This window comes from Heterodontus francisci, chromosome 25 (assembly GCF_036365525.1).
Source record: "Heterodontus francisci isolate sHetFra1 chromosome 25, sHetFra1.hap1, whole genome shotgun sequence".
Taxonomy (NCBI): domain Eukaryota; kingdom Metazoa; phylum Chordata; class Chondrichthyes; order Heterodontiformes; family Heterodontidae; genus Heterodontus; species Heterodontus francisci.
This window is the reverse complement of record NC_090395.1, coordinates 68,978,085-68,990,481: the sequence shown is the minus strand read 5'-3', so window position 1 is coordinate 68,990,481 and position 12,397 is coordinate 68,978,085. Positions and strand designations below refer to the sequence as shown.

Sequence of the window (12,397 nt, the reverse complement as noted above, 5' to 3'; positions counted from 1 at the left end):
CATGATCAGTGCTATAATATAGTGAAAATCCACCTTACCGAGGTTCAATATTGGTATATAGAGGAGTAAAGTGCTAACTTAGATTGTGCTGTTGCTGGATGACTGATTAAATAGGCAATGTTCTAATTGTTGATTTTAATTGTTGATTTATTGTGTGCGAGGTTCATTGACCCTGCTGTTTATGCACATTTATGTTTAAGAAACCAGTTATTAACTAATGAACAGTATTTTTGCTTAAAGAATTCAGAGTTCTTCTATATTGCTCTCAAATCCAGGCAAATGGACAAACTGAGCAAAGCACATTTAACAACAACTTGCATTTGTATAGCACGCTGAATGCAGTAAAATATCCCAAGGTGCTTCACAGGAACGTTACCAAACAAAATTTGATACCCGGCCACATAAGGAAATATTAGGACAGTTGAACAAAAGCCTGGTCAAAGAGATAAATTTTAAGCAATATCTTAAAGAAGAAGGGAGAGGTAGAGGCAGAGAAGTTTAGGGAGGGAATTCCAGAGCTTAGGATGTGGGCAACTGAAGATACGGCTGCCGATGGTGGAGCCATTAAAATTGAGGATAAGCAAGATGCCAGAATTGGAGGAGGGCAGATATCTCGGAGGGTTGTAAGGCTCGAGGAGGTTATATTAATAGGGAGGGGCAAGGCCATGGAGGGATTTAAAAGCAAGAATGATGGATGGACAATCAGGTCTGCCAGATGACAACCCAACTGGTGAAGTTGCAAATGAGCTTCCTACATTTCTGAAATGTGTCTAAACTGGAAAAGCTTTTGAAATGTTTTCGTATGGATGTTAAAAAGGGTCTATTAATCACGTTTTACATAAGAAAATTCTCTTTTAATGAGAAGTGGTAGAATGGTTGTTTTTCTCCATGGTTACTGATTGACTAACTAAAGAAATGGGGTCAAATGAGAAACAGATTGGGGTTCCGAAGAAGGGTCACTGACCCGAAACGTTAACTCTGCTTCTCTTTTCACAGATACTGCCAGACCTGCTGAGTGGTTCCAGCATTTCTTGTTTCTATTTGGGATTTCCTTGCCCCTTTGCCCCAATATTGGGACAAGAGCCTTCAATTGAAACTGTGAACTCTCTGAAACTGTCTTCCTAAACCTCTGCAATTCTCGCCATTGGTTAAAAAACCTCCTGTTTGATGAAACTTCCAGTCACTGCTCCTAATCTTTCCTTTTATTTCCATATGCCTATTTGTGAAGTATCTTACGAAACTCCTTTATTTACTAAAGAAGTGTCTAAGCCTCCCATTTTACAGTAGAAAATCCTCTTTTAATGAGAAGTGTGAGAATGCCTGTTATTTTCCATGAAGCAGAGAATCACAGAAATGGCATGACTGATGACTGACGAGCCAAAGTACATTCTCAGAAATTGCATGTTTAAATCGTTGCCGCAATGTTGGTCGTAGATTGTCAATTGTGGAGAAAAACCTAAGACGAGGCTCAGGCCCCGAGTTTCTGAGCTTTACTTACCATGGAAACGCGTTGGTAGTGCTCCCCCGTTATGTCAAAGTCTATAGGAGACTCGTTGACTGACCAAGTGAACGTGAGGTCCATGGTGGGATCGTGGCTTGCATGGCACTGAAGTATGATGTCCTCACCAAGGTTGATATCAGCGTTGGATGGAGCCAGGGTAATTTTAGTGGCATCTGTGAGAGGGTGGGAGAAACAGAGGAATGAGTCAAGAAAGGAGGAAGGAGGCTGTAAAAGGACAAAATGGAAATAGAGAGAAAAAGACATCAGAATGTGCTTAAAAATTTAGAAAGAGAAATGGGGTGTTTATTGACCAGAGGAACCGTCTGCACTGCCACTAAAAACAAAGCATCCAGACTGACCTCTGACTGACACGGTGCCTGTGCTGTTTGCCTTTCCCTTGTAATTCTCCGCAAAGCAGGTATATTTTCCCTCGTCCATTCGGCTTATATTCTGAATCCTTAAGGTACCATCTGGGAATATGGTTCTTCTGCATGAGCGAAACAAAGAGATTTATGGAAGTAGCACAGTTTTAAATGGAAATGCCTTCAGGCCCAGCCATATAGCCAAAAGGTCAATGGGTGGATGACTTCCAAGGAGACCCCCCCTCCACCCCCGCCTAGAGAAGATTTCCAGTTTTTCATCAGTTTCCTCCATTGCTCCCAATTTCCAACTTACTCAGAACTTCTCAGACTGCATCCTCTCTTCTGCATAAAGTCTCATAACTCCCATAAACCTCAGCAACATGCACTGGGTTCATGTGCCTCAGTGAAGTGACTTCAAGATCGATATCCATCTTCAAACCGCTCTGCAGCCTTGTTCCATCTCACCGGAGGGAAGTTCTCCAGTCATCGATCCTACCCAAACCCTCGTTGCCCCCATGACCCCTGCAACTACAGGTTACCACTTGTTCTCTGCTACCTCTGCCCCATCACTGGAGGCTGATCACTCATGCATTCCCTCCTAAAAAAACATTTCACCTTGTCACCTCAACCTGCATTGAAAAGGTTCTCAAAAAAAAACCTTCAATCATCCCTGCCCCTGAATTTGTTCCTTCTCCTTTCTTGCTCAATGCCCACATTTTACCACCTTGATAAGCAGAAGAAAGATCAGGTCTCTGATAGATCTACCCAGTTAGTCCCAGGTATGCAGCATAATGGTTATTACTGGAACGGCAATCCAAAGGCCTGGGCTATATATCTGGCAATGCGAGTTTAAGTCCCACCATTACAGTTGGGAAATTTAAATTCAGCTAATTAAGTAAATGTGCAATTAAAAGCGAGTGTCAGTAATGGTGACCATGAAACTACCAGACTGTCATAAAAATCCATCTGGTTCACTAATGTCCTTTAGGGAAGGAAGCCTGCTGTCCTTACCCAGTCTGGCCTACGTGTGGCTCCAGACCTACAGCAATGTGATTGCCTCCTAACTGCCCTCTGAAATGGCCTAGCAAGCCATTCAGTTGAGTTAAAACTGCTGTGAAAAGCTATCATCCACATGGACTACAGCGGTTCAAGAAGGCAGCTCACCACCATCTTCTCAAGAACAATTAAAGATGGGCAATAAATGCTTGCCTTAGTGCTGATGCACAAATCCACTGAATGAATAAATGCTTTCTAAAAATCCTATTCCACTGTCCTTTCCCCATAATCTTTTAATCATTTTTTGTTTCTGAAAATGTTTATCCATTTCCCTTTTATAGATTCAATGACTATTTCTGATCGGGCGCTCCCGAATAACAGTCTGAAAAGGAAATGCTCTCCTAACCTCTTGGGCAATCATACAGCACAGGAAGAGGCCATTCGGCCCACTGTAACAGTGCCAGCTCTTTGCAAGAGCCATCAACGTAGACCCACTCCCCCTGTTCTTTCCCCATAACCCTGAAAATTTTCCCTATTTATCCGATTCCACTTTGAAAGTTACTATTGAATCTGCTTTCACCGCCCTTTCATATATCCATTCTGGAAAGGAAAAAAATTCCAGGGGGTTATGGGGAAAAAGCAGGGGAGCTGGGAAGTCACTAAGTAGCTCGTTCAAAGAGCAAATCAGCCATGGAGGGCCAAAGGGGCCTCTTCTGCACTGTATGATCCTATGAACTCCACAAGCTCCAGTTTTTTTCCACTCACTTAATCTGCCTATGTCTCTTTGTAACTTGCAGTTTCCATCTACAAGACTTACTGTGCCTTCTAACTTAGTATCATTCTCAAACTTGTATAAAATATCTGTTCCTTCATCCAAATTATTCATAAACATGGTGAAAAGCTCAGGCCCCAGTAAAGTTCCATGGGGAACATCAGCTGTCACATTCAGTCAGACACCATTCCCTACATTCTTCCTCTTTGTCTTATACCAGTCACCAATTCCTAACCCAATTACACTTTGTCCATCTCTGAGGATATCCTGCACGATGGGCCACGGTTCTTCAATTACATTTCTCAATGATAAAGTTGTACAACTCCAGTGAACTTGAGCCTTTCCTATTGATGACGTTAATTTAGTCACTGACCTTGTGTTGTTGGAAACAATCTCGGTCCCCTTAGTCCAGAAGATGCTTGGTTTTGGTGCAGAGCGAGGTTTGCATTCGATCAGGACTTCCCCGCCTCGAGCTGCTGGGATTAGCCTCTTCACCGGCTTCGATTGAAAATCCGGAGCAAAAGCTGAGAACGAAAGACCATGAATAACTGGAGTGAATGATGTAAAACAAATCAGATCCATGGGTAGTGCTGGACACTCCATCTCACACTCTGCTGGACATCTCACACTGCGATGGACATCTCACACTGCACTGGACACTCCATCCCACACTGTGCTGGACACTCCACTCTCACACTGCGATGGACATCTCACACTGCGATGGACATCTCACACTGCGATGGACACTCCATCCCACACTGTGCTGGACACTCCACTCTCACACTGCGATGGACATCTCACACTGCGATGGACATCTCACACTGCACTGGACACTCCATCCCACACTGTGCTGGACACTCCACTCTCACACTGCGATGGACATCTCACACTGCGATGGACACTCCATCTCTCACTGCACTGGACACTCTCACACTGTGCTGGACACTCCATCTCACACTCTGCTGGACACTCCATCTCACATTGTGCTGGACACTCCATCTCACACTGTGCTGGACACTCTATCTCACATTGTGCAGGACACTCCACTCTCACACTGTGCTGGACACTCCACTCTCACACTCTGATGGACATCTCACACTGCGATGGACACTCCATCTCACACTCTGCTGGACACTCCATCTCACATTGTGCTGGACACTCCATCTCACACTGTGCTGGACACTCTATCTCACATTGTACTGGACACTCCACTCTCACACTGTGCTGGACACTCCACTCTCACACTCTGATGGACATCTCACACTGCGATGGACACTCTCACACTGTGCTGGACACTCTATCTCACATTGTACTGGACACTCCACTCTCACACTGTGCTGGACACTCCATCTCACACTCTGCTGGACACTCCATCTCACATTGTGCTGGACACTCCACTCTCACACTGTGCTGGACACTCCATCTCACATTGTGCTGGACACTCCACTCTCATACTGTGCTGGACACTCCATCTCACATTGTGCTGGACACTCCACTCTCACACTGTGCTGGACACTCCATCTCACATTGTGCTGGACACTCCATCTCACACTGTGCTGGACACTCCACTCTCACACTGTGCTGGACACTCCATCCCACACTGTGCTGGACGCTCCACTCTCACATTGTGCTGGACACTCCACACCCACACTGTGCTGGACACTCCACTCTCACACTCTGCTGGACACTCCACTCTCACACTGTGCTGGACACTCCATCTCACATTGTGCTGGACGCTCCATCTCACACTGTGCTGGACGCTCCACTCTCACATTGTGCTGGACACTCCACACCCACACTGTGCTGGACACTCCACTCTCACACTCTGCTGGACACTCCACTCTCACACTGTGCTGGACACTCCATCTCACATTGTGCTGGACGCTCCATCTCACACTGTGCTGGACACTCCACTCTCACACTCTGCTGGACACGCCATCCCACACTGTGCTGGACACTCCATCTCACACTGTGCTGGACACTCCACTCTCACACTCTGCTGGACACTCCATCCCACACTGCTGGACACTCCACTCTCACACTCTGCTGGACACTCCATCTCACACTGTGCTGGACACTCCATCCCACACTGTGCTGGACACTCCACTCTCACACTCTGCTGGACACTCCATCCCACACTGTGCTGGACACTCCACTCTCACACTGTGCTGGACACTCCACTCTCACATTGTGCTGGACACTCCACTCTCACACTCTGCTGGACACTCCATCTCACATTGTGCTGGACACACCATCTCACACTCTGCTGGACACTCCATCTCACACTGTGCTGGACACTCCATCTCCGATTGTGCTGGACACTCCATCCCACACTGTGCTGGACACTCCATCCCACACTGTGCTGGACACTCCGTCTCACACTGTGCTGGACACTCCACTCTCACACTGTGCTGGACACTCCATCTCACATTGTGCTGGACACTCCACACCCACCCTGTGCTGGACACTCCACTCTCACACTGTGCTGGACACTCCATCTCACACTGTGCTGGACACTCCATCCCACACTGTGCTGGACACTCCATCCCACACTGTGCTGGACACGCCATTTCACACTGTGCTGGACACTCCACTCTCACACTGTGCTGGACACTCCATCCCACACTGTGCTGGACACGCCATTTCACACTGTGCTGGACACTCCATTTCACACTGTGCTGGACACTCCACTCTCACACTGTGCTGGACACTCCATTTCACACTGTGCTGGACACTCCACTCTCACACTGTGCTGGACACTCCATTTCACACTGTGCTGGACACTCCACTCTCACACTGTGCTGGACACTCCATCTCACACTGTGCTGGACACTCCATTTCACACTGTGCTGGACACTCCATCTCACACTGTGCTGGACACTCCACTCTCACACTGTGCTGGACACTCCACTCTCACACTCTGCTGGACGCTCCATCCCTCACCCTGTGCTGGACACGCCATTTCACACTGTGCTGGACACTCCATCTCACACTGTGCTGGACACTCCACTCTCACACTGTGCTGGACACTCCATCTCACACTGTGCTGGACACTCCACTCTCACACTGTGCTGGACACTCCATTTCACACTGTGCTGGACACTCCATCTCACACTGTGCTGGACACTCCATCTCACATTGTGCTGGACACGCCATCTCACACTGTGCTGGACACTCCACTCTCACACTGTGCTGGACACGCCATCTCACACTGTGCTGGACACTCCATTTCACACTGTGCTGGACACTCCATCTCACACTGTGCTGGACACTCCACTCTCACACTGTGCTGGACACTCCATCTCACACTGTGCTGGACACTCCATTTCACACTGTGCTGGACACTCCATTTCACACTGTGCTGGACACTCCACTCTCACACTGTGCTGGACACGCCATCTCACACTGTGCTGGACACTCCACTCTCACACTCTGCTGGACGCTCCATCCCTCACCCTGTGCTGGACACTCCACTCTCACACTGTGCTGGACACTCCATTTCACACTGTGCTGGACACTCCATCTCACACTGTGCTGGACACTCCACTCTCACACTGTGCTGGACACTCCATTTCACACTGTGCTGGACACTCCACTCTCACACTGTGCTGGACACTCCATCCCACACTGTGCTGGACACTCCACTCTCTCACTGTGCTGGACACTCCACTCTCACACTGTGCTGGACACTCCATTTCACACTGTGCTGGACACTCCACTCTCACACTGTGCTGGACACTGCATCTCACACTGTGCTGGACACTCCACTCTCACACTGTGCTGGACACTCCATCCCACACTGTGCTGGACACTCCATTTCACACTGTGCTGGACACTCCACTCTCACACTGTGCTGGACACTCCATCTCACACTGTGCTGGACACTCCACTCTCACACTGTGCTGGACACTCCACTCTCACACTGTGCTGGACACTCCATCCCACACTGTGCTGGACACTCCATCTCACATTGTGCTGGACACTCCATCCCACACTGTGCTGAACACTCCATCTCACATTGTGCTGGACACTCCATTTCACACTGTGCTGGACACTACATCTCACACTGTGCTGGACACTCCATTTCACACTGTGCTGGACACTCCACTCTCACACTGTGCTGGACACTCCATTTCACACTGTGCTGGACACTCCATCCCACACTGTGCTGGACACTCCATTTCACACTGTGCTGGACACTCCACTCTCACACTGTGCTGGACACTCCACTCTCACACTGTGCTGGACACTCCATCTCACACTGTGCTGGACACTCCATCCCACACTGTGCTGGACACTCCATTTCACACTGTGCTGGACACTCCACTCTCACACTGTGCTGGACACTCCACTCTCACACTGTGCTGGACACTCCATCCCACACTGTGCTGGACACTCCATCTCACATTGTGCTGGACACTCCATCCCACACTGTGCTGGACACTCCATCTCACATTGTGCTGGACACTCCATTTCACACTGTGCTGGACACTCCATCTCACACTGTGCTGGACACTCCATCTCACACTGTGCTGGACACTCCATTTCACACTGTGCTGGACACTCCACTCTCACACTGTGCTGGACACTCCATCTCACACTGTGCTGGACACTCCATTTCACACTGTGCTGGACACTCCATCCCACACTGTGCTGGACACTCCATTTCACACTGTGCTGGACACTCCACTCTCACACTGTGCTGGACACTCCATCCCACACTGTGCTGGACACTCCACTCTCACACTGTGCTGGACACTCCACTCTCACACTGTGCTGGACACTCCATTTCACACTGTGCTGGACACTCCATCTCACAATGTGCTGGACACTCCACTCTCACACTGTGCTGGACACTCCACTCTCACACTGTGCTGGACACTCCATTTCACACTGTGCTGGACACTCCATCTCACACTGTGCTGGACACTCCACTCTCACACTGTGCTGGACACTCCATCTCACACTGTGCTGGACACTCCATTTCACACTGTGCTGGACACTCCATCTCACACAGTGCTGGACACTCCATTTCACACTGTGCTGGACACTCCACTCTCACACTGTGCTGGACACTCCATCTCACACTGTGCTGGACACTCCATCTCACACTGTGCTGGACACTCCACTCTCACACTGTGCTGGAGACTCCACCCTCACACTGTGCTGGACACTCCATTTCACACTGTGCTGGACACTCCAACTCACACTCTGCTGGACACTCCATTTCACACTGTGCTGGACACTCCACTCTCACACTCTGCTGAACACTCCATTTCACACTGTGCTGGACACTCCATTTCACACTGTGCTGGACACTCCATCCCACACTGTGCTGGACACTCCACTCTCACACTGTGCTGGACACTCCATTTCACACTGTGCTGGACACTCCATCTCACACAGTGCTGGACACGCCATCTCACACAGTGCTGGACACTCCATCTCACACTGTGCTGGACACTCCACTCTCACACTGTGCTGGACACTCCATCTCACACTGTGCTGGACATGCCATCTCACACTGTGCTGGACACTCCACTCTCACACTGTGCTGGACACTCCATCTCACACAGTGCTGGACACTCCATTTCACACTGTGCTGGACTCTCCATCTCACACTGTGCTGGACATGCCATCTCACACTGCTGGACACTCCATTTCACACTGTGCTGGACACTCCATCCCACACTGTGCTGGACACTCCACTCTCACACTGTGCTGGAGACTCCACCCTCACACTGTGCTGGACACTCCATTTCACACTGTGCTGGACACTCCAACTCACACTCTGCTGGACACTCCATTTCACACTGTGCTGGACACTCCACTCTCACACTCTGCTGAACACTCCATTTCACACTGTGCTGGACACTCCATTTCACACTGTGCTGGACACTCCATCTCACACTGTGCTGGACACTCCATTTCACACTGTGCTGGACACTCCATCCCACACTGTGCTGGACACTCCACTCTCACACTGTGCTGGACACTCCACTCTCACACTGTGCTGGACACTCCATTTCACACTGTGCTGGACACTCCATCTCACACAGTGCTGGACACGCCATCTCACACAGTGCTGGACACTCCATCTCACACTGTGCTGGACACTCCACTCTCACACTGTGCTGGACACTCCATCTCACACTGTGCTGGACATGCCATCTCACACTGTGCTGGACACTCCACTCTCACACTGTGCTGGACACTCCATCTCACACAGTGCTGGACACTCCATTTCACACTGTGCTGGACTCTCCATCTCACACTGTGCTGGACATGCCATCTCACACTGCTGGACACTCCATTTCACACTGTGCTGGACACTCCATCCCACACTGTGCTGGACACTCCACTCTCACACTCTGCTGGACACTCCACTCTCACACTCTGCTGGACACTCCATTTCACACTGTGCTGGACACTCCATTTCACACTGTGCTGGACACTCCATCTCACACTGTGCTGGACGCTCCACTCTCACACTCTGCTGGACACTCCATTTCACACTGTGCTGGACACTCCACTCTCACACTGTGCTGGACACTCCATCTCACACTGTGCTGGACACTCCATCTCACACTGTGCTGGACACTCCACTCTCACACTGTGTTGGACACTCCATTTCACACTGTGCTGGACACTCCATCTCACACAGTGCTGGACACTCCATTTCACACTGTGCTGGACACTCCACTCTCACACTGTGCTGGACACTCCATCTCACACTGTGCTGGACACTCCATCTCACACTGTGCTGGACACTCTATTTCACATTGTGCTGGACACTCCATCTCACACTGTGCTGGACACTCCACTCTCAAACTGTGCTGGACACTCCACTCTCACACTGTGCTGGACACTCCATCTCACACTGTGCTGAACACTCCATCTCACACTGTGCTGGACACTCCACTCTCACACTGTGCTGGACACTTCATTTCACACTGTGCTGGACACTCCATCTCACACTGTGCTGGACACTCCACTCTCACACTGTGCTGGACACTCCATCTCACACTGTGCTGGACACTCCATTTCACACTGTGCTGGACACTCCATCTCACACAGTGCTGGACACTCCATTTCACACTGTGCTGGACACTCCACTCTCACACTGTGCTGGACACTCCATCTCACACTGTGCTGGACACTCCATCTCACACTGTGCTGGACACTCCACTCTCACACTGTGCTGGAGACTCCACCCTCACACTGTGCTGGACACTCCATTTCACACTGTGCTGGACACTCCAACTCACACTCTGCTGGACACTCCATTTCACACTGTGCTGGACACTCCACTCTCACACTCTGCTGAACACTCCATTTCACACTGTGCTGGACACTCCATTTCACACTGTGCTGGACACTCCATCTCACACTGTGCTGGACACTCCATTTCACACTGTGCTGGACACTCCATCCCACACTGTGCTGGACACTCCACTCTCACACTGTGCTGGACACTCCACTCTCACACTGTGCTGGACACTCCATTTCACACTGTGCTGGACACTCCATCTCACACAGTGCTGGACACGCCATCTCACACAGTGCTGGACACTCCATCTCACACTGTGCTGGACACTCCACTCTCACACTGTGCTGGACACTCCATCTCACACTGTGCTGGACATGCCATCTCACACTGTGCTGGGCACTCCACTCTCACACTGTGCTGGACACTCCATCTCACACAGTGCTGGACACTCCATTTCACACTGTGCTGGACACTCCATCTCACACTGTGCTGGACATGCCATCTCACACTGTGCTGGACACTCCATTTCACACTGTGCTGGACACTCCATCCCACACTGTGCTGGACACTCCACTCTCACACTCTGCTGGACACTCCACTCTCACACTCTGCTGGACACTCCATTTCACACTGTGCTGGACACTCCATTTCACACTGTGCTGGACACTCCATCTCACACTGTGCTGGACACTCCACTCTCACACTCTGCTGGACACTCCATTTCACACTGTGCTGGACACTCCACTCTCACACTGTGCTGGACACTCCATCTCACACTGTGCTGGACACGCCATCTCACACAGTGCTGGACACTCCATTTCACACTGTGCTGGACACTCCGCTCTCACACTGTGCTGGACACGCCATCTCACACAGTGCTGGACACTCCATTTCACACTGTGCTGGACACGCCATCTCACACTGTGCTGGACACTCCATGTCACACTGTGCTGGACACTCCACTCTCACACTGTGCTGGACACTCCATCTCACACTGTGCTGGACACGCCATCTCACACAGTGCTGGACACTCCATTTCACACTGTGCTGGACACTCCGCTCTCACACTGTGCTGGACACGCCATCTCACACAGTGCTGGACACTCCATTTCACACTGTTCTGGACACGCCTTCTCACACTGTGATGGACACTCCATCTCACACTGTGCTGGACACTCCACTCTCACACTGTGCTGGACACTCCATCTCACACTGTGCTGGACACGCCATCTCACACAGTGCTGGACACTCCATTTCACACTGTGCTGGACACGCCATCTCACACTGTGCTGGACACTCCATGTCACACTGTGCTGGACACTCCACTCTCACACTGTGCTGGACACTCCATTTCACACTGTGCTGGACACGCCATCTCACACAGTGCTGGACACTCCATTTCACACTGTGCTGGACACGCCATCTCACACTGTGCTGGACACTCCATTTCACACTGTGCTGGACACTCCAACTCACACTCTGCTGGACACTCCATC

The 12,397-nt window shown here is 50.3% G+C and overlaps 1 protein-coding gene across 1 annotated transcript in view; it reads right to left on the bottom strand.

Annotated features, from left to right (window-relative positions):
- The window catches only part of cntn2 (contactin 2), a 155,074-nt gene that overhangs the window by 32,736 nt on the left and 109,941 nt on the right, over positions 1–12,397 (bottom strand). Inside the window, exons 11-13 of the mRNA XM_068057738.1 lie at positions 4,005–4,155; positions 1,861–1,988; positions 1,499–1,674 (exon numbers count right to left, since the gene is read on the bottom strand). Coding sequence (XP_067913839.1) covers positions 1,499–1,674; positions 1,861–1,988; positions 4,005–4,155 — 455 coding nt within the window. The remainder of the gene's footprint in view (positions 1–1,498; positions 1,675–1,860; positions 1,989–4,004; positions 4,156–12,397) is intronic.